At 36.9% G+C, this 27,849-nt stretch overlaps 1 protein-coding gene across 3 annotated transcripts in view; it reads right to left on the bottom strand.

The window, feature by feature from the left end:
• TTC3 (tetratricopeptide repeat domain 3) overlaps nt 1–27,849 on the bottom strand; it is a 56,049-nt gene that overhangs the window by 23,679 nt on the left and 4,521 nt on the right. For 2 of the 3 annotated variants that reach the window (XM_053972081.1, XM_053972082.1), the window contains exons 4-21: nt 26,696–26,828; nt 25,745–25,826; nt 24,846–24,899; nt 21,836–21,959; nt 21,466–21,551; nt 21,045–21,139; nt 18,980–19,042; nt 18,513–18,567; nt 17,688–17,850; nt 17,547–17,583; nt 16,719–16,842; nt 15,024–15,078; nt 5,865–5,925; nt 4,396–4,462; nt 2,913–3,029; nt 2,463–2,600; nt 1,464–1,547; nt 580–692 (exon numbers count right to left, since the gene is read on the bottom strand). In XM_053972081.1, coding sequence (XP_053828056.1) covers nt 580–692; nt 1,464–1,547; nt 2,463–2,600; nt 2,913–3,029; nt 4,396–4,462; nt 5,865–5,925; nt 15,024–15,078; nt 16,719–16,842; nt 17,547–17,583; nt 17,688–17,850; nt 18,513–18,567; nt 18,980–19,042; nt 21,045–21,139; nt 21,466–21,551; nt 21,836–21,959; nt 24,846–24,899; nt 25,745–25,826; nt 26,696–26,828 — 1,651 coding nt within the window. Of the gene's footprint in view, nt 1–579; nt 693–1,463; nt 1,548–2,462; nt 2,601–2,912; nt 3,030–4,395; nt 4,463–5,864; nt 5,926–7,991; nt 8,139–15,023; nt 15,079–16,718; nt 16,843–17,546; nt 17,584–17,687; nt 17,851–18,512; nt 18,568–18,979; nt 19,043–21,044; nt 21,140–21,465; nt 21,552–21,835; nt 21,960–24,845; nt 24,900–25,744; nt 25,827–26,695; nt 26,829–27,849 lie in introns of those variants that run through there. The other variant, XM_053972084.1, reaches the window with a different exon arrangement.

Raw genomic sequence — 27,849 nt, 5'->3', positions numbered from 1 at the left:
TGGATTAAACCCATTGGATTAAATAAATTGGATTAAACCCATTGGATTAAATAAATTGTACTATAAACCCATTGGATTAAACCCACTGGATTAAATAAATTGTATTAAACCCATTGGATCAAACCCATTGGATTAAATTCATTGTGTTTAACTCACTGGATTAAATCCATTGGATTAAACTCATTTTATTAAATCCATTTTATTAAATCCATTTTATCAAACCCATTTTATTAAATCCATTGGAATAAACCCATTGGATTAAACCCACTGGATTAAATAAATTGTATTAAACCCATTGGATCAAACCCATTGGATTAAAATCATTGTATTAAACTCACTGGATTAAACCCACTGGATTAAATCCATTGGATTAAACTCATTTTATTAAATCCATTTTATCAAACCCCTTTTATTAAATCCATTGGAATAAACCCACTGGATTAAACCCACTGGATTAAATCCACCTGATGGATGAATTTAATGATTAACACAGAAAAATTAAAAGCCCCACCACGCACAGTTCCCCAAATAAAAAGATTTTTTTTCCCAGCAAACCCGAAAACTTTCCATCAGACCAACCTGTTTTGCCTGAGGTAAACCCTTCCAATTCCATAGTGTGCCAAACAAAAACAACTTTCTTCTGGATATTCCTCCATTATTTTCTTAAACTGATGTTCAGCCCTTGCCAATGCCTACAAAAGAAATGTGAGACATAAATATAGGGAGTTTTTGCCAGAATATTTCCACTTTTCCTGGTTCTTTTCCTCCCTGAGAGTGGGTCAGTGTGTCCCATTCCCTGATCAGCCTTAGGGGCAGTAAATGGAATTACACACCCTTGTGATCACAGGCAGAACTTCCCTTTCTTTTTAAAAAAAACAATTTATTGTGTAAACATGGAGGTGCTGTAACACAAAGGATTTAAATGACTGGGTTCAGCTATTTTTAAATTCACTATTAAATTCAATATTATCAAACACTGCAGGAAGAAACACCCCAAAAAAAAACCCAACCCCAGTTCTGGTTTGGCATTTTCCATCACCCAAAGCAATCCCTGGCTCTTGCTTTAGGAGCAGAATATTTCTGTTCAAAACACCAGTGCAGAGCAGAAATAAAAATTATTGACTGTAACCTCTTGATGCTCAGATGCTCACTTGAAGGCTCACAAAGAAATTTTATTTAATAGCCTAATTCACCCAAAACCATCAGGGATTTAATTAATCCCAAATATTCAACTGCACAATTCCAAAATGTGTCCAGAGGTTTCCTTCCCCCCTCATCTTCCCAGTCAGGAAGATACAAAAAAGGGATGGGAACCTGCCTGAGCTAGAAATTGGAATTAAGGCAGTATTTAAATATAAATAAATAAAAATTAATGTATAAATATATAAAAATATACAAATAATTATAAAAATATATATACACATAAATATACAAATAAAAATACAAATAAATTTATGTCCTACCTCAGGATGTCCAATTCCCAGGAGGGCAGTGGCATGTCCATAGAGGAATATAACATAATTAATATTAAGAATATTCACATATTGCTGCAAAAAGAAAGAAAAAATAGGGGGGGGTCAAATTACAGTCACAGCACAACAAAAACATGGTAAAATACTGTGAATTAATTAAGAGAAATCCTGGATGACTTTTGGGTCAGTGGCTGATTGGGTAAAGATACACAGACACCAAATTTCACAGAATTTGCCATCAAAATCCTTTTTACCCTTCATTCCTATGAATCAAGGTTCATCTGACAATCACAGAAAAGACCTTTGAGATCATCAAGTCCAACCAACAATGGAGTTTTTATTAATAAAAATCACAATATTTCATCCAAATGTTACTCTTCTATGAAAAATGGGGGAAGGGAAGGGAAGGGAAGGGAAGGGAAGGGAAGGGAAGGGAAGGGAAGGGAAGGGAAGGGAAGGGAAGGGAAGGGAAGGGAAGGGAAGGGAAGGGAAGGGAAGGGAAGGGAAGGGAAGGGAAGGGAAGGGAAGGGAAGGGAAGGGAAGGGAAGGGAAGGGAAGGGAAGGGAAGGGAAGGGAAGGGAAGGGAAGGGAAGGGAAGGGAAGGGAAGGGAAGGGAAGGGAAGGGAAGGGAAGGGAAGGGAAGGGAAAGAGAAGGGAAAGAGAAGGGAAAGAGAAGGGAAAGAGAAGGGAAAGAGAAGGGAAGGGAAAGAGAAGAGAAGGGGAAGAGAAGGGGAAGAGAAGGGGAAGAGAAGGAAAAGAGAAGGAAAAGAGAAGGAAAAGAGAAGGAAAAGAGAAGGAAAAGAGAAGGAAAAGGAGAGTATTTTGGAAATGCAGCTGTGTGTGTGTGTGGGAAATTCCTAAAATATTTCCCTCTGCAGCCAACAACTCAATACAATAATGATGATTCTGGGGGAAGGGAGGAGTGGCACAGGGTGGCGGAGGCAGAAACCTCCATCCCTGCCACAGAGAAGGGACTTCTGGTCATTTTACCGAAAATCCTGAGGTGTAGAGGATGCTCAGGAGCTGGGAAAAGGCTCGTTCAGCCCCGTGGCACTGCTGCTCCCGCAGGGCCCTGCAGCCATCCTGAGCCAGGGACTTCACATCCTCTGGCAGAGTGTTGAAATCCACCTGGAACGTGCAGGCAGGTCAGTCAATCCAAAAGCAAACTGAAGTTTTCTCCTTTTCTTTTTCTTTAATTTCATTTTTAATAAGCAAGAATATTTTGCCGAATAATTTTACAGTGCACCTCCAAATTTTTTTACACTGCACCCAAAACACATCCTGTGCTGTTGTTGGGTTGTTTTTCCACCCTCCTCTCACAATTTGCAGTGAAGCACTTGCAGCCACCACAACAACCAGGACTGGTTTGGGGGAAGGAAGGAGTTGCATGCATAAATTTGAATTTTTGGGATAAAAACCAGGTTATTTCTCAGAGTTTACCGTGACTTCTGGAGCATTCAAGGCTCTCAGCAGGGGTAATATAAAGGGTTTATCTCTCTCTGGCGAAGTTCCATCACCCTCCTGCCCAAAGGATTTTGTATCTGGTTTGACATCCACCTGGAAATGTTTCACAGACAGCAAATTCAAAAGCAAGCAGAATATTTAATTCAGAAAATAAACATTTGCTAAAATACTTCGGAGACAGCCAAGTGGAAATTCTGCATCCTCCTGAATTGTTTTTAAGCACCAAACGAGGTGCATTTCTACAAAACTCTTAGATTACATTTTCATGGTGCTGCTAATCTCTTAAAAAAATCCTCATTTTTATTCTAAATTTCTCTCCTGAAAGCTGCAACTTTAGTTTAAGCATCATTTTTATTCTTCTTACACACACAAAAAAAAAAAAAAAAACAAAAACCCAAAAGCACGGCCCAGACTTCTGCTTTTCCTCACTTTTTGCACCCAAATGTTTTTGGAACAGCTGAGAATTATTTCCTACTGCAACACTTTGTGTCCAGCTCAGCTCACGCTGGAAGGCTTCACAGTCCATTATTTTATTCTGTTATTTGTTATTAGCTTATGCTAAAATTATTATTTTGTTTTCACTGCTGATACTTCCTGAAATCTGCAGGAATTTCCAGCAGCGAGACTGTAAATAATAAAGACTTATTTTAATTTCCTACAGCTCCTGGGTTAATGCTGTCCCATGCAGCTACAGAACAGAATAAATTAAATTAGTTTAATGCTAAATTACATGACATATAAAGCAGGTAAATTAATGAAAATGTTCCTTTCAACACCAGCAGTGAATTAGCAAAACAAAAAGAGGTATTTGATAGGAAATCAGGGGTAGAACCTGCACTTTCTCCTAATTTCAGTTTTGTCCTGTGAGGTATTTCATCAGAATAAAGATTTTTGGTATCAACATCCCCCAATTAACAGGGATGAAAGAATTAATTATGTGCATTATGTCACAATTTCCTTCAGGAATTTATTGGTGATTGACCAGGGAAGGAGAATTTTCCCTCCATGTATAAATTTCATGAAATTTGTATGGATTTTATAATGTTTCCAACAGCCATTCCGCAAAATTGGTTATTTCCAAATGCATCCAACACTGGAACGAACATTTAGGCAGAAATTTGGGAAGGGCTTTTTCAATCTCTGAATGATCCCAGCCAGGTTTTAATTTTTGATTAAAAATGATCCCAGCCAGGTTTTAATTTTTGATTAAAAATTATCCCAGCCAGGTTTTAATTTTTGATTAAAAAATGATCTCAGCCAGGTTTTAGAGCAGAAGAAGAAAGAGAAACCAGAAGAAGATCAAAATAAATCAGAATAAATCAGTGTAACCACAGAATTCCTGCCTCTGATCAAAGCCAAGCAGAGCACAGAGTGTCACATTTTGGAATTAACCAAAATTTTGTGCAATCTTCCCAAAAAATGAGAAATAATTTCCAATTTAAGGCTGGATTCCCTTTACCTGTGGCTCAGCACAGAAACCTTTATCCTCCATGGTCTTAGACTCCTTCTTCAAATCCATGGGATCCCTACAAAAAACCAGGATAGGGGCCCCAAGGGTTGGTAAATGTGCTTTAAATCTCAATTTATTTCCAATAAAATGTGGTTTTCATAGGTTTGATCATCTCCCCCTCAGCAGAGAAGCAATTCTGGAGCTGGCTCAGCTGCTTTAAAGAGGATTTGTCCCACAGAAAATGAAAATATTCCCCTCCTTGAAGTGAAAGGAAAAGGAAGCCACTGATTAATCAGTTAAACGACCTCTCCTGTGGCAAAATTTCAATTTTCTTACCTACACTGGTACTCAGAAAATTATGGGAAAACAACAGGATTGTACTGAAACCAATGTTGATTAAAAGAAATTTGGGGTTGGGGGGGTCACACTTAGATTAGGACTGGGAATTATCAGTTTTCCTAAAGAAACCTGAAATCTGCCTTGGGAAAATTCTCTTGAAAGGAAACTTCCCTATTTCCATGTAAAAATCCAGTTTTTCTGCACCCTCATGTTTTGAGCCATCCTAAACACAACCAAAAATCTCCAGAGCGTGGTGGCCCCAGCACCACTGGAAATATTGAATGATTTCCTCTGATAAATTCTGTTTTAAGTGGGAGCAGAAATACAATATAAATATAATTAGAAATATATATAAATATGTAAAAATATATATATTTAATATATATATAAATATATTCTGTATTATATATATAATATGTATTTATAAATAGATCTATATGTATATATAAATATGTATTTAATATATAAATATAATATATTGTGTAAATATATCAATATATAAATATATCAATCAATATTTAATAAATAAATTATATATATATAATTTTAAAAATCAATTACTATTTAATATTATAAAATCGATAGTTTGACCTGAATTAATTGAATTTTAGCCCCAAACACACCCATTTCCCATTCCTGTTCAACAGGAGCATCCCTGGCCTTAAAATCAAACTTTTGATTGTGCTTTAAATTGGAGCCAACACACAACTAAAGGACTCCAAGCAAAGTTCTTTCCTAAAATAAAACTTATAAAAGCAGATTTCATTTTTTTTTTTTTTCCCTGAGCTCAGGGAGTGTCAGAAGAGCCTGAACAATTATTTGGTGCAAGGAGGCCTTGGAAATGAGGCAAGAGTTACAATTATTGCTGTAACTTTGGATGTAACAACTGAAACAAAACTCCTGTCACGCCTCTGCTTTAACAGCAAATATTCAAATTATGCCTTCCTTTACTAAAATTCTGCTGGGCATGGAAGATATTCGGTTTTCAAGCAATAATTGTGGAAAAAAATGGAATTTTGGGGATTTTATCCATTATCAGGATGTAAAAAATTACACAAAGCAGCAAATCCAAATTGTATTAATTTTACATAAATTAGCTCAAAATAAGAATACATTTCAAAATAATTAGTGTTTCTTACCTCATCTTTTCATAGTCACAAGTTTTGGTTTTTGGCCTTCGTTTGTTTTGCTGACTTTGGTCTGTAATGAGGAGAAGGATTTTAAGCAAAATGATCATTACCCAAAACAAGCAAACAAAAAAATGCACTTGGAACTCACATTTGGCTCTGTAAATTGTAGATCTTAAATACTGACAAGGTCAAAACTAACACGGCCAAAAAAAAGTGAATTTGCATTTAGCTTTGTTCAATAGGAGACAGGATTAATAAAATCCCAAAGGGGAAAGATTTGAAACAAATAGAAGAACCTTAAAATCCTGCAGGATTGCAGGATCTTAATCACAAAATTGTGATTATTAAAGTGGACTCCAGCCTAAAGGAATCAGTTTGTCCTATAAAAGAACATTTATATATGTGTATATATATATACACACAAAATATAAAATATAAAATATAAAATATAAAATATAAAATATAAAATATATAATATATGAGATATGATATATCATATATAACATATAATATTATAAATATAATATAATATAATATAATATAATATAATATACAACCTATTGCATAATATGTAATAAATTATATATTATATATAAACAGTGTATATTTATATATTATGTATACATTTTAATATATATTTTAAAAGATATCTTTCGAATTATTATACAATTATGCATTGTATATTAGGATGCATCTATTGTGTGTTAGGTAATGTATTATAAAATAATGTTTTGTAATATTTTATATTAAAATTGTTTGGGGTTTTTTGGGTTTTTTTTTGTTTTACTATTAGTGACCAATCAGAATTTTCAAAGGGAATAGCAGATCCCTATGGAAGTCCAAGTTTCCCTGGGAAAAACCATAAAGGTGAATTTTTGACTTCAAACCCCCTGAGTTAAAAGTTGAATTCCAGCCCTATCAATCTCAAATGGAAACAAACACAGACAGACAAATAAATCAGTGTGGAAATACTGGGTGCCAGAAACAAGGAAGGATTGATCAGGTGAGACAAATTCACTTTTAGCTCTCCAATTTCACATCCAAGGCTTCACACAAAGTTCACTGAAGCTCTGCAGAACTCCAGAGATCCAAGCCTGCTGTGGAACAGCGACTGAGGCAACAATTCCTCAGCAACAAGGAAGGAGAAAATGTGCTTTAATGCTTTGTTGTGATGACAAACCCAGGAATTCCTGCCATTAACTGCAAAATCATCTTTTTTTATTGGACACACCCACAGGAAAACAATGCAGCACCTGGACTGGAACTCTCAGGCACTGGGTTATTGCTCTGAAAATCAAATTTGAAAATAGGACGAGGAGTTATTCATGTTATAGGTGAAATTTTAGCAACCACCTGTGCTTTAAAATGAGTATTTTAAACAGAAAATACTGAAAGAACACTGACTGGAAAAATCCAGATGCAGCCCTGAGAGCTCTCCCTGCAGGCAGGGGAGGTGGCCCGTGGACATTCCTCAGCTAAATCCTGTCCGGGGGCACTTAAAGCCTTGTGCCAGGAGCAATTTCTCATTAAGAGCTCCTTAATGACCTGAAACTGAAATGAGTCAGCACAAAAATCAGGAGTGACTCCCACTGAACACGTTGAGAATTATTTCATGGACCACTCCTCGAGTGGATGGCTGCTGGAACTCATGGGAACCCCAAAGCTACGCTAAAAATCCCCACAAATTCCTCCACACAGAGCTACTGAAACGCTGGAAAACAAGAATCCTTCTGAAAGCCTGGAAACACCTCGAGCACATCATCCTTCAACCACCCAAAGACTGAGATATTTCACTTTTTCTTCATTTTAAGTGTCGCTTTCCCCCAAGGAACCAATCCAATTCACAACAAAGTCTCAGTGAAGAGAAGAGGAACCATCTCACCATGGGAGGAAGAAATTAATCAGCATTATTATTTTTACTCGCTGAATGATTCCCTTTCAAAAGCCATTCAACAAAAATTACTGCAGCAACAATTCCCATAGAAACAACTCCTCCCCTACAAGACCCAACTTCAAATGCTGCTTCCAGATGAAATAAAAAAGCTTCTAAAACAAGGTAACAAGCAAAACCAGCTGATTTACAGTTCAAACACTTAAGGAAATGTATTAATTCCACAGAAAACATCATTTACTTACCCCACAAACACTTAAAAATATTAGGAGAAGTAGTATTACTTTTCTTTACACTTTCCATTAGGAGTGACCAAAGGTATTTAATAAAAATATACACGAGCTCCAAGAAACAGTACATGAGGACCAAAAATAGGAAGGAGCAAGAAAAATAAATCAAAAAGGCCAACAACTTTACAATAATATAATGTGGCATTAAGTTCTTTTCCATTAAAACTCCTGCAAGTTCAGTGAACAAAGGCAAAGGGAAAAAAAAACAAAAAAACAAAAAAGGCTCTTCCTCCCCCACCCACAGCAAACTGGGGCCAGCCAGTCACTGGGAGCCTCCTCCTCCCTTCAAATCAAATATTTTGCTCTACAAAACCAGGGGGAGGAGGAAGGGAGAACAGAAAGTGAAAACAAAGCAGTGCAAATAAAGAAAAAAAACATGGGATGAACACAAATTTGGTGAAATTACCACAGCCAACGCGTCTCGTGGTGTTCGGCCAAGAATTGTCAGATCTCTCCCAGAATTATCCCTCTTCCTTCCTCAAATCCCCCAAAAATCAGCCACCCTTGCCCCTTCTCCAGCCGCTCTGTGCCTCCCCACCCTGCCAGGGAAGAATTTCTAATTTCATGCCCAATTTCATCCTCTTGTCATTTCGTGCCCGTCCTCTGACACGCAGCAGGGAGAGGGGAAATTTTCAGTCCCGCTGAAGGTGGGCGATAAGAGCTCAGAGCCCAACTTGCAAAGGAGATAAAAGAATGTCAGAGAGGCACAGAGGATGCTGAACACAGCTGGGAACTGGGGGGGGAACAGATAATGAGGAATGCAGAGGGAGTGGGGCAAAATTACCTAACCAGAAACACCAGAGGAGCTCGAGGAAGGAAAACTCCAAATTTTGGGGGTGAATACAACAACCCCAGAGAAGCCTTCAGATGATTTCTCCATGAAAGGACCTCCAGGAAAAAGGTGGATGCATGGAAATGTGTTGGAATGCAAGCCTCTCTGGGCTCCTCGGTGTGATAAATGGGTGTGGTTCCTGCTAACTAAACTGCAACGGTATCAGTATTTTAGAAAATAAAATAATAAAGGAAAAGTATATGTAGTTTGTGTTACAAAGCAGATGGGTTTCTCTGGAGATGGTACAGGTGAAAGAACAGGATGCAGGATGTAATACTGAGATAAGCAAGATCCCAAAACAGAATCAGCCTTGGGATGAGCAAAGCTGGATTCCAGATATGGAATCCAAGCTGTGGTTTTAGCTATGAAATAATAAGGCTGAATCTAAGTTGTGGTTTTATCTGTGAAATAATAAGGCTTAATCTAAGTTGTGGTTTTATCTATGAAATAATAAGGCTTAATCTAAGTTGTGGTTTTATCTATGAAATAATAAAGTTTAATCTAAGCTGTGGTTTTATCTGAAATAATAAGGCTTAATCTAAGTTGTGGTTTTAGCTATGAAATAATAAGGCTTAATCTAAGTTGTGGTTTTAGCTATGAAATAATAAGGCTTAATCTAAGTTGTGGTTTTATCTATGAAATAATAAGGCTTAATCTAAGTTGTGGTTTTATCTGAAATAATAAGGCTTAATCTAAGTTGTGGTTTTAGCTATGAAATAATAAGGCTTAATCTAAGTTGTGGTTTTATCTGAAATAATAAGGCTTAATCTAAGTTGTGGTTTTAGCTATGAAATAATAAGGCTTAATCTAAGTTGTGGTTTTATCTATGAAATAATAAGGCTTAATCTAAGTTGTGGTTTTAGCTATGGAATAATAAGGCTTAATCTAAGTTGTGGTGTTATCTATGAAATAATAAGGTTTAATCTAACTTGTAGTTTTATCTGTGAAATAATAAGGCTTAATCTAAGTTGTGGGTTGTGGTTTTATCTGTGAAATAATAAGGTTTAATCTAAGTTGTGGTTTTATCTGAAATAATAAGGCTTAATCTAAGTTGTGGCGTTATCTATGAGATAATAAGGCTTAATCTAAGTTGTGGTTTTAGCTATGAAATAATAAGGCTTAGTCTAAGTTGTGGTTTAATCTGTGAAATAATAAGGCTTAGTCTAAGTTGTGGTTTTATCTATGCAATAATAAGGCTTAATTAAGTTGTGGTTTTATCTGTGAAATAACAGGGCTTAATTAGGAGCATGATGCTTACTTTCAGGACACAAAGCTTGGTGCACACGTGCAACCTGCCAGGTTATTCAGGCAGCAAGGAAGACAGTGAGCCTTCCTCTGAAAAGACCACCAAAGAGCCAAAAGAGCCCCTAGCAACAAATGGAGCATGCAGTATAGTGACAGAGATTTCAAGAATTGAAAATAGGAGGAGATTTATGGAAAGATATTGATAAATACAGTATGTAAGTTTAGTTTGGATTCCTTTGTGAGGCAGGGTGAAAAGCCCTCCCCGTACCCAGGTTGGTTTTGCTTGTCCTTTATATGACCCTTAATCATACTTAATTAATCACTGCCAAATTTTTTTATATATGCTTGATTATACTTAGTACACTTGATTGTATTCGTTTATATCAAACTGCTGTTCCAATTAAAACTGCTGCTAAATTTAATTTTGTTGATTATTAAATTAGGCATATAATTTCATTCATAACACTTCATTCATTACACTCAGAGAGAGAAATGAATGCAGGGCTTGAATTAAAGCCTTTAGAGGAATTAAGATCTATTAAACCACACAGGAGTGGAACTCTAAGCTCAAGTTTTAATACACAGAAGTGTGAGTCTTAGTTTTAAGTAAGTAGAAATATATCTTAATTCCTTTAGAGGAATTAAGATCTATTAAACCACATAGGAGTGGAAGTCTAAGCTCAAGTTTTAATAAACAGAAGTCTCAGTTTTAAGTAAGTAGAAATATACCTCAAGTGCCTTAAGAAACTAGTACTGAAGTTTCTTAAACTTACTACTTACTGCTACCTACTACTTACTTAGTAGTGAAGTTCTTAAGTGCCTTAAGAAATTAGCTAATAAGGCCCTAAGGACTAGTTTAAAATTCAGTTTAAACTTAGTTCCTGACATAACAAAACCAGAGCAGAACCTTGCTTGCATCTCTGGATAGAACAGGTAGAATTATTCAAGGAACCAAATAAAGCTGTGTGTGTAAACAGATAAAACTATAGGAGTAAAAACTGAGGTAAGAAGTGACACTACTTTCACATTGCTTTTGTCCATTAGAATCAAGTTCAGATTGTGAATGTTTTAGATTTGTGGTTTTAGCCCAATGGTTTGTTTTTGTATAAAAATCCCTGTACTGAGGTGAGGGCCACAACCACCACCAAGAACAAAAGGACACCAAGAAGAAAGTGATGCCTCAGGTTTGAGCTTTTCTACGTTTCACATTCTGTGCTGCTTTAGAGTGTGGGTCTGAGCTTCATATTATGGGATGGTGAGCTCTGTTCACAGAGCAGGGAGACAAAACAATTCCTGCTCCAGCTGGGCACCAAGGACAAATGATCCAAAGCTCAGGCCCAGGAGCACAAACAGCGTGGGCTGGAGAGAGAAAAACAAGCAGGATGGGAGTGCATGGGCTAAAGCTGGAATGGGACAATGAACTGCAAGGTGCAAATGGAGCAGAGCTGATCCCAGTGAGAGCCCCCGGGAGCGCTCGTGCATTTTGGGACCATTTTGGTTCCTCTTGGCTGCAGCCCTGGCTGGGCTCTGGTGCTGCCCAAGGTGGATCCATGGAGGAGATCCTTTCCATAAATCCCTGCTTTATTCTTTAGCTCTGCCCAGCTCTGCTCTAGCTCAGCCTGCACAAGGCATCAGAAGAAAAAGAAAAGGCTGCTCCTGCCCGCTCTTCCCTGCTCTCTTTTTCATCATCATCATCACCACTGAGCAGAAAGAAGGAAGGTGTAGGAGCTGCTGCTGCTGCTGCTTTGGCCTGGGGCTCAGTGCTAGGGAGGTTTGATTTCTGCCTCTGCCTGGGGCTCTGTGCTGGGTGGCTGCTGCTGCCTCCACTCAGGACTTCACACCAAAAAGCTTCAGCACAGACTTTTACACTGCCTTAGTTTGAACAGAAGCTGTCTGCTAAGCAAGGCAGGAGCTTCCCCTGAAATGGAAAACGGAAACCTCCTCTTTCCAAATTATGATGATTTTGAAATTAAGGGGCTCTCAGGAAAAGATATGGGAGTAGGAATAAGAGTTCTTTATTAGGGAAGAAAATAAAAATAAAATAAAAAATGCAGTAACAGAAAACAACAATGACAGAGTTAAAACCCTATTAGTCAAAGTGTTAGCAGCAGTCTGATTAAACAGGAGCTGCAGTTTTCTCAGAGTGACAGATGGAGTTTTGTTAAAGCAGTGATCTTGTAGAAAAGTTTAATTTCCTTCTGCAGATCTAGTGGTGGTGTACACAAGCCTGGTCTTCTTCTGGGAATCTAGCAGAGAAAAAAGCTGCTCTTCTGAGAATGTAGTAAGAAAAGGCTGACTGTGGTGTTCTAAATCTGACTATATTTAAGTAAAAACGTTTAGTTCTTCCCTCTCACAGTAAGATGATGTCATTTTATCAGTTATACAGCGAAGCTCAATAGCCTATTGACAAGAGATGTTTTTCTACAAAGATCAGTTGTAGAAAAGATAAAGAAAACGGCTCAACTACCAGAAAACAACTGCCTTACCTTTAACAAATAGTAACAGAACACAGCTACATCTTCTAACTTAATTTGAACTCCCTCAGAACTCTCTGCCTTTGGGACCGATGCACTCATGCAAAAAAAAGAACTTTACTACAACCAGCAACTGCTGCTGTCTCTTTGCACACCCAAGAGCCACAGCAAACTCGACGGGAATGAATTCCAGGAAAAGTGGAGTTGAGGTCTCTGGGTGTGCTCAGCACTGGGGACGGGCAATGGCTGAATTTTACTGCTTCAGGTTGGGCTGGAAAGTTTGGGCTTGGCCTCCTTCAGCTCAAGGCCATTCCCTGTGTCCCGTCCTGTCCCTCCAGGCCTTGTCCCCAGTCCCTCTCCAGCTCTCCTGGAGCCTCTTTAGGCCCTGGAAGGGGATTTAAGGTCTCCCTGGAGCCTTCTCTTCTCCAGGCTAAAAAATAATCATTATTAAACTATTGCTTCATTGTTAAACTATTGCTTGAACAAGCAATGCACTGAAGCATCAGTTATGTTGGAATCTGAAGTGCAGGGAGCTCTCAGAACTTTGGGCCTGGAAGCCAAAGCTGAGAATTAAAGCCAGGATTTGAGCTGAGACCTTGGAAAAGGCTCCCAAACTGAGGTGCTGGAAGGGAGAATGTGGATTTGGAGTTTAAAGCAGAGACACGTTAAGCTAAGGACAGGAAAGTTTAGAGTTTAAAATACAGAAAAAATAAAGGTAAACAGAGGTAAACAAGGAGTTCAGAATGCAGCACTGTGGGTTTGTGTGTCAGAACATGACTGGCCAAGAGAGCTCACACTGTAACATGGGTCCATAAGATGAAATATTTAAGGATTGGGTCAAAAACATAAATATCCTTGTTAGCAGTGTTTTACTGGTCAATAACTCCTTAAAAATCTTGTAATTGAGGGTCTTGTGACCTCCTGAGCCATGCACTGAAGATGTGAGCTGAACTCACCCTTCCTGCCTGTGCAGAAGAAAAATAAACCCCATCACCCAAAGCAACTCAGAGGGCCCATCTCAAATTCATTCAAAATTTCCTCACAAGTCACAACCTCTTCCATCGTGTAACAGATTGATTCAAATCCCTTTCTCTAATCATTACCTCCATCAACCCAAATCCAGGATTTATTTTACCTGGATCAATATCTTGGGTTTGCCACCCTTAATCCTGAGGGGCAAACTCACAGAAAGGATCAATTCCACCCCAATAAACCCTTGGGCATAAACCAGAGCCCAGGTCTGTCACTAAAGCTGGATCCATACCCAGACTCCTCCTGGAGAAGGGATTTAGAAACCCAGGAGTTCCTCACCCTCCTAGGGGACAATTCCTGCCCAATATCCCATCAAATCCTACTCTGAAGCCATTCCCTGTGTCCTGTCCCTCCATCCCTTGTCCCCATCCCCTCTCCTGGAGCCCCTTTAGGGACTCTGAGCTCTCCCCAAAACCTTTCCCAGGCTGAACAATCCCAGCCTGTCTTCACAGAAAAAGGAAGTTTTCATTCTTTCCCCTCCATTCCCACCTGACACCTTTCCAACAAAAACCTCTTGAGATTTCCCGTGCAGCCTTCCCCACATTTTCCACCTCCCAAGAAACCTTTTAATCCTTCAAGGTGCTCACAAAGCTCCCAAGGTCAGGATCACTTCTTCCACTGCTCTTTTAAGAACAGGATTTTCTAATACACCTTCAGTGCTTTCCTAAAATCCAATTTTCAAGTGCTCTGTGCTTTGCCACCTCCTCAGGTATTTTAAATATTCCAGGAAGGGGCACCAAAGGCTTCAGTCAAGTGAGAGCACGTGGCGAAAACCCCCAGGAAAATTTAGGAAAGGATTTCCCTTTGAAGCTCAGAACTGCCTGAACTTCACTTTCAGTGCATAAAAGTAACCCTGGCACTGGGGGAGCTTTGGGGGGGTGGGAGTTCTCTCTATAAAATGATTTATTCATTTAAAAAAAGAACCAAACATGAGCAAGAAACCACAGAGCTCTCCAAGTCTGCAGCTAAAAATCCACTCTGCCAAATATTTTGTGGCCTCTTCCCTCTGTACCTGCAGAATTATTTTCTGCTGGAGCATTTATTAACCACAAATTAACTGTAAATATTGAAATACAGAGTCCTCTTTAATTTAGATCCTGGCTCAGGAGGAGGGAAAGCATCTCCAGCCTGTGGCTCAGATTTTACTCTTTAATTTCAGTTTCAGTTCTGAATTAATTGAAGGAGATTCAAATTGGCAAAAGCATTGAGGAATTAAGGCAGAAATACAGAAGTGTCTAAGAAAGAAGTAAAACCTGATTGCTTATTGTTGTGGAAATGACAGGAAATTAACTTCTGGTTATTAATTATGGCAGCAGCAGAGGAAGAAATGGCTCAGAAAAATACAAAATACAATATAAAATAAAAAAATACAAAATACTTCATAGAAAGCAAAAATAAACTCACTTGGAGGCTGCTCCAGCGTGGAAGCTTTGCCTTCTGCTCTCTGGGGCTCAGCCACCTGATGGCAAAAATATCAGATTACAAAAGCCAAATCCACCTCCCTGACTGGACTTAAACAAAGCCAAAAAATCCCCAAGATTGAAGAAAGAAATTAAAATGCGCTGAATCAAGAGGCAAAGAAAAATAATTTCATTAATCAAAGTGCTTTTATAGTGACTTTGCTCCTCAGTTTGTCTCAATTCACATTATCTACAAATGAGACCCAGAAATATTCCCCCTGAGGGAAGGCAGACTTACAGACCTGCCGGGAGGTTTTCAGGAGAAAACGCAAGAGAAGCTGAGCCCTTCTGGGGCTTTCCCCAGCCTGGTTTTCTCTGCCAACAAACTCCAAAATTTCCATTTCCTGCCCTCCTGCTCTGGTTTCGTTTTCCCAGGGCCACGTCACTGCCCAGGGCCCTCCCCCTGCTCTGAGAGCACAGAGAGCTCTGCTGGAACTGGCCTGGCCTGCCTGGAAATTCCCTTTATTCACCAGCACCTCCTGCACTGCGCGGCTTCTCCACAGTGCAAGGCATGGGCTCAATTGTAACGCTAAATATCTGTATTTTATATAGGTGAAATTATAATGTTAAGTATGTATATTATATATATATTCAACACATATCAATAATATTTATTATATATTGTATACACTATATTATATATAGTATACCATATATTATATATACAATATATTATACATTATATAATATATACTATATTATATAGAGTATATGATATACTATATATAATATTATATATTATTATTATATAACATATATTACATATTATATATATTATATAGAGTATATTATATACTGCACATAATATATTATATATATTATATAATACATAATATATACTATATATATTATAAATTATGTATATTATATTATAATATTATATTATGTATATTATATTATATTATATAATATTATAATATTATATAATATTATATTATATTATATTATATTATATTATATTATATTATATTATATTATAATATTATATTATATTATATTATATTATAATATTATATTATATTATATTATGTTATAGTATGTTATGTTATAGTATGTTATAGTATGTTATATATAATATATACAATATATTATAAATTTTATATATTATATATGCAGTATATTATATACTATATATAATATATACAGTATATTATATACTATATAATATAGTATATATTACATACATTATATGTATTATTATCTACAATATAAATGTAAAGGAATATTTATATTTATATATTAATATATCGATATATTAATAAACACATTATTTAATGATATATACTGTAAATTAAATTTATCATAAATATATATATATAGATGTTAACTATATATTATTGCATATCAATTATAATTGATTATCTTACAATAACAGCAGCAAAGACACTAAAAATGCCACAAAAATCTCTTTAAATTAATAATGGCTCATTACCAATTTAAATTAGGAAAAAAAAATTAAAATAAAAAAACCTAAAAAATTAAAAGTAAAACCACGACAGCGGCCATCTCCCCCTCCAAACAACCACCTGAAAATCCCAATTTCTGGGCTGGCTTTGGCAGGAAATATCCCAGGAAAATGCACAATTCCGGAATGGCAGGCACAACATTCCAGGTGGAATTCCTGCAATTCCAGCTGTACCTTGGCATCCTGCTTTGGAGCCCCGTGGGGATGTTTGGGCTCAGCCTGGCTTCTCTTCTTCTCCTTTTCTGCTCCTTTCTGCTCCTGGCAGGCTCTTGAAGGAGATTTTGAAGAAGTGCAGTCTCTGATGTGGGAAAAGAGAGAATCCCTGAGCTTTTCTCCGTGTTTTACATGTATACAACACGAAAAAAACCAGATTAATACCAATTAACCTTACCCCCTTCAGAGGGGTGTAATCCCATCAATAGGTTTAAAAGATTTCATCAGTCATTTTTTTACAGCTTCAAACTGCACAGGCCAAACTCGTGCAAAGATACGGCAACAGCAAAAGAAACCCATAAATAAAAATAAATAAAAACCCCATAAATAAAAAAAAATATAAATTAAAAAAACCCCATAAATTAAAAAAAAAAATAATAAAAAAATAAAGTAACAAAACACATTTCCACAATTCCATGAGGAATTTATTATTGATAAAATAATAATTTTTAAAACCACCTCAATTTTCTACAAAAATTGGAATTGAATGATTAAATTTATAGATTTAAAACTGAAATAATTAATCATGGCTATTAATTGTTAAAAATACCCTGGCCCTGCTGCCCACACTGCTTTCAATACTCCAAATAAGTTCTTAGAAATCCTCAGCACTCCTGATCAATTTATTGCTTCCATTTTTATTCCCTGAACATTTGATTTTTAAAATTTTAATGAAACGAACATTTTATTCCAGGGAACAAAATTTATGCAACACCCCCACTGTGCTAATTAAAAAAAAAAAAAGATAAAAAACCAATCAAAACCAAACCAAACTTGCCAATCCCTTACTTCTTCTCAAGCAGAGGCTTCTCTTTACTTTTGGTACCTACAAAATAATTAAAAAAAAAAACAAAACAAGGAGGAATTAAAAATCAAAAACCGAGCTGGCTGCAGAGTAAAACCCCAAATTCTGCAAGGTGCAGGGATTACCGTGGATTTCCTGCAGGCTTTTCTGGATTTTTTCGTGCTGCTGGACGAGCTCCTTGAGCCCCTCGGGGCTCTTCTGGCACAGCTCCTGGGCTTTCTCGTTGGCCACCAGGGCCAGCTCAGCCTCGCCCATCAGGGCCAGGGCTTTGCAGTAGTGGTGGTGACCCTAAAACAAACAAAAACAACAAAAAAAAAAAAAAAATCAGCATTTTCAAGGTTTTAGCCACACCCAGGAGAGGGGGGGGTTTAACAGCCAAACCTGCTGCAGCAGCAGCAAAAAAAAAAAATCACGTTTTGTATAATCCAGCGAGCGAGCTGCTCTCAGCTGATGAGAAATCAGGTTTTTACTCAAACAGGGGTAAATCACTGGGAGATGTTGGGGGAAAAAGCAAATTTGGGGGTTTTTTTTTGGGCTTTATCTGCTTCGGAAAGGAGAAAATTTGCTTTTTTTCCCCCTAATCTCAGCTACTTTGCAATGTTTTAAGTATCTCTTATTTACTCTGCTGCAGGCCAAGAATATTGGGAAATACCTGTTGGCAGTTAACCAGGATTTTTTTATATATTCTAATTTTTTTTTTTTTAAGCATTCTGATAACTCACAACATAATAAAACATTTTCTTCTGTCTTTACACATGGCGAGCACCTCGTACCAACACTGACAGGCACCACAAAATAACATTTTAAATCTAAAAAAGCCAAGCAAAGCACACTTGGCAGAATTCTCAGTCCACAAAAACCTCTGTCCATTCATTAAAAATCAGCTCTGGGTTCTCATTTTGCTCTAAAATGCCAAAAAAAAATTATTTTGGAATGTGCAAGAAACCAACCTTTGGCCAATCAGGCTTGAGAATTATGGCTCTTTTTCCATCAATCACAGCTTTCCTGAGAGAAGGGAGGGGAAAGAAGAGGAATTTATTATTTATACCTCCAAAAAAACCCCAAAATCATCTCCAGGCTGGTGTAAAAAGCATAAATATCAATCTAATAAATGAGAATATAAAAATAAAACCTTGAATAAATCAGCAGCTTGTATGGAAACTGTGGAGTGGTTTGGTTTTTTTCCAAACTATGGAAGTGGTTTGGGTGGGAAAGGACCTTAAATCTCATCCAAAATGGGCAGGGACACCTTCCACTACCCCAGGCTGCTCCAAGAAAAAAAAAATCCAACCTGGCCTTGGTCACTTCCAGGGATGGGGAATCCACAACCACAGCAGCCACATGATAGGAAATAATTCAATGTTTTAGCTTTAAAAACCAGAATTTCCTGGGCAATGTGCCCTGTCTGGATACTCACTCGTACTGCCTGGTGAGAATGAAGCACAGGGCTCGGTTCCCATACAGCAGGTGGTTGGTAGGGCTTGGGAAAAAAAAAAACAGATGGTGAAGGGTTAATAATGGCTATTCCTACTGAAAACCATGAGGAAAAAAGGAAAGGAAAGTGAAGGGAAGTGAAGGGAAAAGTGAAGGGAAAAGTGAAGGGAAAAGTGAAGGGAAAAGTGAAGGGAAAAGTGAAGGAAAAAGTGAAGGAAAAAGTGAAGGAAAAAGTGAAGGAAAAAGTGAAGGAAAAAGTGAAGGAAAGTGAAGGAAAGAAGTGAAGAAAAGAAGAAAAAAAGAAAAGAAGAAAGGAAGAAAAGAAGAAAAGAAGAAAAGAAGAAAAGAAGAAAAGAAGAAAAGAAGAAAAGAAGAAAAGAAGAAAAGAAGTGAAGAAGTGAAGAAGTGAAGAAGTGAAGAAGTGAAGAAGTGAAGAAGTGAAGAAGTGAAGAAGTGAAGAAGTGAAGAAGTGAAGAAGTGAAGAAGTGAAGAAGTGAAGAAGAAAAGAAGAAGAGAAGTGAAGAAAAGAAGTGAAGAAAAGAAGGAAAGAAGGAAAGAAGGAAAGAAGAAGTGAAGAAAAGAAGAAAAGAAGTGAAGAAAAGAGGAGAAAAGAGAAAAGTGGAGAAAAGAAGGGAAGAAAAGGGAAGAAAAGAAGGGAAGAGAAGAAAAGGAGAAAAGTGGAGAAAAGAAGTGAAGAAAAGTGAAGAAAAGAAAAGTGAAGAAAAGAAAAGTGAAGAAAAGTGAAGAAAAGAAAAGTGAAGAAAAGTGAAGAAAAGTGAAGAAAAGAAAAGAAAAGAAAAGAAAAGAAAAGAAAAGAAAAGAAAAGAAAAGAAAAGAAAAGAAAAGAAAAGAAAAGAAAAGAAAAGAAAAGAAAAGAGAAAAAGAAAAGAAAAATAAAAATATTTTCACCAGATTTGCCTGCAAAAACTCCACCCAGAAAACCCCAAGCTGGCCCTGGGAATGTTCATTGCAATTTTGGGATCATTTGTAAGACTGGGGGCCATTAATGCAACTTCCAGTTAATTCAGATTATTCTCAGCCTGCTCTGAAAAAGGAGAAGCTCCTGGAAATCACATGACTTCTTCTGCTCTCCACCACCCCCAGGATTTCCTGTTTTTTTACCAAATTCTGCTCTTCCCTTCTTGGCCTTGCTACAGTTTTGCAAGAAGGTTGAAATCAGCTTGAAATTGGGACCAAAACCTCTCGTGCCATGGGGCATTTGTGGGGATTAAAATGGATTTATTCACAGAATATTGGAAATCCATTGATTATTTTGAATTTTACATAATGAGACCTTGGTGTAGAGACAGGGGAGGGTAAAGAAATCAAAAATCCTGATTCTTTTTAGGGCATAAGTGTAAAGGTACAGAGTTCAAAATGAAAAATCCAACTCCTGGCACGATGTGGTTTTGTGGAAAGTGGGATTTTAGCAAATTTTCCTGTATTTTAGAGACACCAGGAGGAGTAAAATCAGCATTTTCATGAGCACAGCACCAATGGTGAGCACACCAACCCTGCTGACATGCCAAGGGAAGGGGAAAAATGCCCTAAAAATTCCCATTTCATCCCTTTCTCCCTTCTACAGAGCCCAGGGAAATCTCCAGAGCCTTTCAGGAAATGCCTTTAGGGAAGAAATTAAACCAAGATTTCAAAAGGGATTAAAGCTGCCAAGAGCAGGCAGGGAAATATGGGCTCTTCTTTATTCCTTGTGCATCCTGGGAATAAAGATAAATAATGATAAATATTGGCAACATTTGCAAGAGCATTTCCAGGGCAAACACCCACAGTGGATGTTCTTGCTTGTCCACACCAAATAATTCATTTTCTTGCAGGTTTGCTCCTCTTCCTCTTGGCCATTTGAAACCCTAAAAGGATTTTTGGAGCAGAAAAAAAAAAAAACAAAAAACAGCAAAAAAACCAGAATAAAAATGGGTTATAGGGTTTTTTTTTTTTATGAAATTAGGTATAACTTGGCCTCTAGTTCAAGTGGCTGATGCAAAATTGCACAAAATGAGGAGAAAATTGAAGAAGTTGAGAGCAGCTCTTACCAAAGCTCAATGGCTTTGCTGTATGACACGATGGCACAGCCCAGGGCTCCCTGGGAAAATTCAGCATTTCCTCTCTGCTTCATGGCTTCACTTTTCTGTGGGACCAGGAACAAAACAATTTCTCCACTAAACTCACGTAATTCAGCAGTGTGAAGGTCATTATGTCACGCAATAAAAGGCATTTTTTTATGCCAGAATGAAAACACTCGGATTTTGAAATATTTCTCTGTAATAATTGGGTATTTTTTGTTGTGTTTTTTTTTTGGTTTTTTTTGGTTTTTTTTGGGTTTTTTTTGGTTTTTTTTTTTTGTTTGTTTTGTTTTTTTTTTTTTGTTTTTTTGACAATCAGAACCCCCCCCTCCCCCCCCCCCCAAAAAAAAAAAAAAAAATGTCCCAAACACACCCTGAGAGTTTCTCTCACCTTCCTGGAGCTCTCACAGGTCATAGCTCTCAGTTCTGCCACTAAATCCCAATCCTCCAGGGTCACCCTGGTGATGTAACGTTTCCCTGGAGAGAAAATTCAGGAGGAACACCGAGGGTGAGGAATTCCCCCTAAAATTCCTGCTCTGCCCCCAAAACCTGCCCCACCCAAACCTGCAGCAAATTCACCAGCAGGAGCAGCCAACAGGAATTATTTCTCACTCCAGAAGCCCCAGCATGGAAATAAGAACAGGAATGACTGCATGATTTCTAAGAGAAAAGTGATTTTTCATGATTTCTAAGAGAAAAGTGATTTTTTTTTTTTTTTCTCCCCTCCCTCCCTCCCTGATTTCTGGAGTGTCCATACTCACACTCAGAAAAAAACATTGGAAGGATGACCCTGCCACAGTCCCCAAGCTGCTCCAGCTTCTCCAGCATGTTGGCATCCCCCACACACCTGACCCAGTTCAGGCCCTCTGCAAGGTGGAAGAAACCCTGTTGGAATTGGGGAAAAAAAAGAGAAAAATCAAGAAAAAGTCATTAATTGACAAAGCAGAGCGTTGGAGCTCTTGTCTCTGCTTTTGTTCAGCTGATTTGGAAACAGACGACAGAAAATAAGGGAGTATTTAGAGGGATTCGATCTGAGAATGTTGAAAAATTCAGAGGAGGAAGGAGAAAAATAAGAATTATTAAAAAAAAAAAGAAGAGCTGGAAAGGTTTTGCTGCTTTTGAAACGTCAGCATCGACAAAAATCCTGAAATACACCCCCCAAATTTCAGCTTCCCAGACTCCCTAAGATTCCAAAATCCCAAAGATCCCAAACTCCAAAATCCCAAACTCGAAAATCACAAAGATCCCAAACTCCAAAATCACAAAGATCCCAAACTCCAAAATCACAAAGATCCCAAACTCCAAAATCCCAAACTCCAAAATCCCAAAGATCCCAAACTCCAAAATCCCAAAGATCCCAAACTCCAAAATCCCAAAGATCCCAAACTCCAAAATCCCAAAGATCCCAAACTCCAAAATCCCAAAGATCCCAAACTCCAAAATCACAAAGATCCCAAATTCCAAAGATCCCAAACTCCAAAATCCCAAACTTGAAAATCACAAAGATCCCAAACTCCAAAATCACAAAGATCCCAAACTCCAAAATCCCAAAGATCCCAAACTCCAAAATCCCAAACTTGAAAATCACAAAGATCCCAAACTCCAAAATCCCAAACTCCAAAATCACAAAGATCCCAAACTCCAAAATCCCAAACTCCAAAATCCCAAACTCCAAAATCCCAAAGATCCCAAACTCCAAAATCCCAAACTCCAAAATCCCAAAGATCCCAAACTCCGAAATCCCAAAGATCCCAAACTCCAAAATCACAAAGATCCCAAACTCCAAAATCCCAAACTCCAAAATCCCAAAGATCCCAAACTCCAAAATCCCAAACTTGAAAATCACAAAGATTCCAAACTCCAAAATCCCAAAGATCCCAAACTCCAAAATCACAAAGATTCCAAACTTCACAAAATCAATCTTAACTTTTCTTTTTTTTTTTTTTTTTCCTGTGAATTCAAGAATTTCTGACCTCAACCAACTCCAACATTTCTGCACCAGTTGGAGCTTTACAAATTATTTTGGAAATCTCCAGCAAAGCACAGTCACAAAATCAAAGCAGACTTGCAATGGGAAGAATTCAAATGGGACAATTTCATTTAGAAGCTTCTGAAATGACTGAAAAATAACAAAAACCCCCTCAAATTTCATTTAGAAACTTTGTTATGATAACTGGAATTATTAAAATAATGTATTAAAAAAATAATATAAGCCCCCCCAAATTTGATTTTAAAACTTCCTTATGATGACTGAAATTAATAATAATAATAAAAAAAAATAACCCCCACAAATTTGATTTAGGAATTTCCTTGTGATGACTGAAATTATTAAAAAAAAAATAATATAACCCCCCCAAATTTGATTTAAAATCTTCCTTGTGATGACTGAAATTATTTTTAAAATATATATCTAAACCCCCAAAAATTTGATTTAGAAACAACTTCTTATGGCTGTGGAAAAATAATATTTAAAAAAAATCACACGATTAAGATGAATATCCCCCAAAAAAACACAGTTGTGTTTATTCTGGTTTTCCTATTGCTCCTGCAATGTTGGTTTTTAAATTCAAGACTTTTATTTTAGCACTGTTGTACAGTATTTTTATTTTTTTTTTAATAGTACTAGGAGAAAATATATCATTGTATATTCTCCTATTTTAATAGAACACTGTGAAAAAAAATCCTTTACTAATAAAAGAATTCATTTTTTTTCCTTTATAAATTCCTAAAAATCATCTTTATAATGTTAAAAATAACAACTCAAGTAATAATTAAAACCAAATCAAGGTTATTATGAATGGGAGGTAAAGATTTTAAAGTGATTTATCTGCTCTTGAAAAAATGAGATATTTTGATTAAGTATGCTGAAAACGAGAGTATTTATAAACTGCATTATTAAACTTTTTAGGTGTTTATTTTATTTATTTTCTAGGTCACCAACTGTGACAAACAAAACTGAAATTCAGAGGAAAACCTCTATTAAGGGAAGAGCCTTTAAATGCTGTAACAATATTTACAATAATTCTAAGAAAACACAAATCAGGGTGTCAAATCTATTAAGACAAAACAAGTAAAACACCAGAATCAAACACTCAAAAAATCAAAAGTTCTCCTCAAATTATCAAATTAGCAGCAATAGCTAGAGCATTTTAACTATTTTAAATTTATTTATTTATAACTATTTTAAATTGATTTAACTACTTTAAATTGATTTATTTTAACTATTTTAAATTGATATATTTTAACTATTTTAAATGGATTTATTTTAACTCTTTTTCAATTTAATGATAAATTCTACATATTAACTAATATAGTTAAAAGAATAGAAGGATTAGTCTTAAAGGACATTGATCATAATAATTTATTACTATTAATAATAATAATAATATTGTTATTACAGATGGTATCATTGATGTTATATTGACGTTGTTTTATTTAATGTTATTGTATTTGTGTTATTTTACTTTATTTGTGTTATTTTGTGTTGTTTATTTGTGTTATTTTATTTGTGTTATTTTATTTGTGTTGTTTTATTTGTGTTGTTTTATTTGTGTTGTTTTATTGATGCTGTTGTTTCCAAGTGAGAAAAAAAGGGATTAAACACAGGGAAATTCAGGATTTTCACAGCCCCAAGTTTACAGTTTCCAAAGCAGGAAAATGAGTTCAGTCCTAGCAGAAATTGAATTTTGTAAATAAAAAGGTGGAGCAGGAGATTTCCCAGCTCTGCCTGTGCCAGCCCCTTGAGGCTCCCAAACAATTCCAGAAACTCACATTTTCTATTCCACTGCCAATCCTCAGGATGCCACTGATGAAATATGGGATGTTCTGGAACAAGGATAAAAAAAAAAAACAAATTAAAAAGTCAAGTTATTGAGAGGAGATAATTGGAATTTCTGCCTGCTCAGGTTCAGCACAGTGACATTTCCTGTTCTGCTGGAATTCACCATCACTGGGGCAGCTGCATCCCAGATTTTTGTTGAAAAAGAAACGCTGGCATGGGAAGAGAGAACTCCTGGGTGCTGTGAGATCTGCTGAGGAAATCCTGCCCCTGTGAGCCCTCGTGCAGCTCTTTAAATCCCAAAGAAGCAGCTGGGACATCCCAAAATCTGCCCCTCCAAATCCACTTTTACTCTCGGATGTCCAACCCAGGAAATGAAGCCAAATTAAATCAAAAATATGTTATAGCTATGTTTATAATATGAAACATACCGAAATTTAAAAAATGAAATATGTACCTTGGGGTTGGACACGCAATTTCAAGAAATGAAGTAAGAAATGTTTTATTACCTAAATTTAGAAGTAAAACCCACAACAAAAGGGACAAATTCCTCACATCCTCCTCTCCACTGTTCTGTTTCTGTTTTAAGTCAGCAACAGCAAATTTAAAATATCATTTCTTGAATGAGGGATAAAAAAAATGATTTAAGTCATTCATCCACCAACTTTATTTCTGCCTGCAAATATTTCCTAAGTGATCCCATCTGGAATAAAGCCTAGGCCACAAATTCTGGAGAGCTGCAAGTCAATTATCAAATAATTGATAATTATGTCTTCACTTCAGCAACAGGAAATGTCTAACTCAGGATATAACCCCGAGGTGCTTAAGGGACAGATTTAATTAACATACATTGGAAAATTTAGAAATTTGAAATTTAAAATCCAGGACTTACAACAACTTTTTTAATTAAATCAGCAAGGTCTTCCGTAACAGTGAACTCAAAGATTTTCTTGTTCCAGCCCAGGAACAGCAAACTGTTGGAAAACAGAATGAATTGTGATTTAGACAAACACCAAGCTGCTACAGGGTCTTAATTATGAATATTTAGAGGGATTAGATCTGAGAATGTTGAAAAATTCACGTCCAGCCCTTCAGAGGAGGAAAGAGAAAAATAAGAATTATTAAAAAAAGAACAGCTGGAAAGGTTTTGCTGCTTTTGAAATGTCAGCATCGACAAAAATCCTGAAATATCCCCCCAAATTTCAGCTTCCCAGACTCCCTAAGATTCCAAACTCCCAAAGATCCCAAACTCCAAAATCCCAAAGATTCCAAACTCCAAACTCCCAAAGATCCCAAACTCCAAACTCCCAAAGATCCCAAACTCCAAACTCCCAAAGATTCCAAAGATCCCAAACTCCAAACTCCCAAAGATCCCAAACTCCAAACTCCCAACTCCCAAAGATCCCAAACTCCCAAAGATCCCAAACTCCCAAAGATCCCAAAGATTCCAAACTCCAAAATCCCAAGGATCCCAAACTCCAAAATCCCAAAGATCCCAAACTCCAAACTCCCAAAGATTCCAAACTCCAAACTCCCAAAGATCCCAAACTCCAAACTCCCAAAGATTCCAAACTCCCAAAGATCCCAAACTCCAAACTCCCAAAGATCCCAAACTTCAGAAAATCAATCTTAATTTTCCTTTATTTATTTTTTTTTTCCCTGTGGATTCAAGAATTTCTCAACCTCAACCAACTCCAACATTTCTGCACCAGTTGGAGCCTGGTGGAAGCACCCAAGGAATTTTCACAGGAAGCCAGTTGGAAGCACCCAAGGAATTTTCAGAGGAAGAAGGAAAAGTGGGAAGATTTGGAGGGAAATCCCCTTGGAAAATGTGGATACTCACCAAGAATCATCCACAAAGGAAGTGCTTTCCCTGGTGAAGAGCACAGACCAAAACATCCTGATTTTCATCACATTGCAAATTTCCCTTAATTTTTCCACAGGCTGACTGCACCACACCTCACAGGGATCAACTCCTGCAAGGGGAAAAAAAAAAATGGGAATTACAGGGCACAATTCAGGCATTCCAAAGTGCCAGGAAACATTAAAATAAAGCATTAATTCAGGCATTCCAAAGTGCCAACAAACATTAAAATCAGTCATTATTTCAGGCATTCCAAAGTGCCAATAAATCTGAAAATAAAGGATTATTTCAGGCATTCCTGAGTGACAATAAATGTTAAATTAAAGGATGATTTCAGGCATTCCAAAGTGCCAATATTTAAAATCCAGGATGATTCCAGCCTCTATTCCTGACAAACCAAAGCAAGGGAATCTCTGAACTCACCTGGTCATTGAGGAGGTTTTTTGAGAGGGGATTTTTTATGGAATTATGGATAGGGAAATGCTGGAAGGTTTGGCATTTCTGTGTTCTGAATGGATAAATTTAGATAAAAAATGGATAAATGCAGCCTCTCCCTGCTGGGATAGAAGGGAATGTTTTTTCCAGGGAAAGCAGCAGCTTCTTCCACCTGTATCCATGAATTATTCTGGACAAGAATAATTGAATTAACCAGGGTAAGAGGGCACAAAACCAGCAGGGTTTGTCCTCAAAAGCATCTGCACTTCCCAGAATCTGGATGGAACAGGGAGGGATGGATGGGAATTAAAAATTAAATGGGGTCATTGAGGTGGCTTCAGGTGCTCTGGAGGAAAGGAAAAGGGAAATTCAGTTCAGGTACTCTCAGAGCAGAGCAACATCAACTGAGAGTCTGAAAATACACAAAAATGCACCAAAAAAACCCAAACCTCTCAAAAATACAACAACAAAAAAAAATTACACCAAAAAATGCACAAAATTACACAAAAAACCCCACAAAAATTCCCTTCCACAGCTGTTTATCTGCTTATTCCCACAAATTAAGAGGGTTGTGCAGAAAATATAATTTTGAATTTGAGCCACCTGCTTTTCTGCAACTGGGAATTTTTGTTTAATTATTACTGCAAAAACCTTCCCTGCAAAAAAAAAAAAACACAAAAAAAAAAAAAAAAAAAAAA

Source organism: Vidua macroura, chromosome 2 (genome assembly GCF_024509145.1).
Source record: "Vidua macroura isolate BioBank_ID:100142 chromosome 2, ASM2450914v1, whole genome shotgun sequence".
Classification (NCBI taxonomy): Eukaryota; Metazoa; Chordata; class Aves; order Passeriformes; family Viduidae; genus Vidua; species Vidua macroura.
The sequence above is the reverse complement of the archived record's forward strand: the minus strand, read 5'-3'. Positions and strand labels throughout refer to the sequence as shown.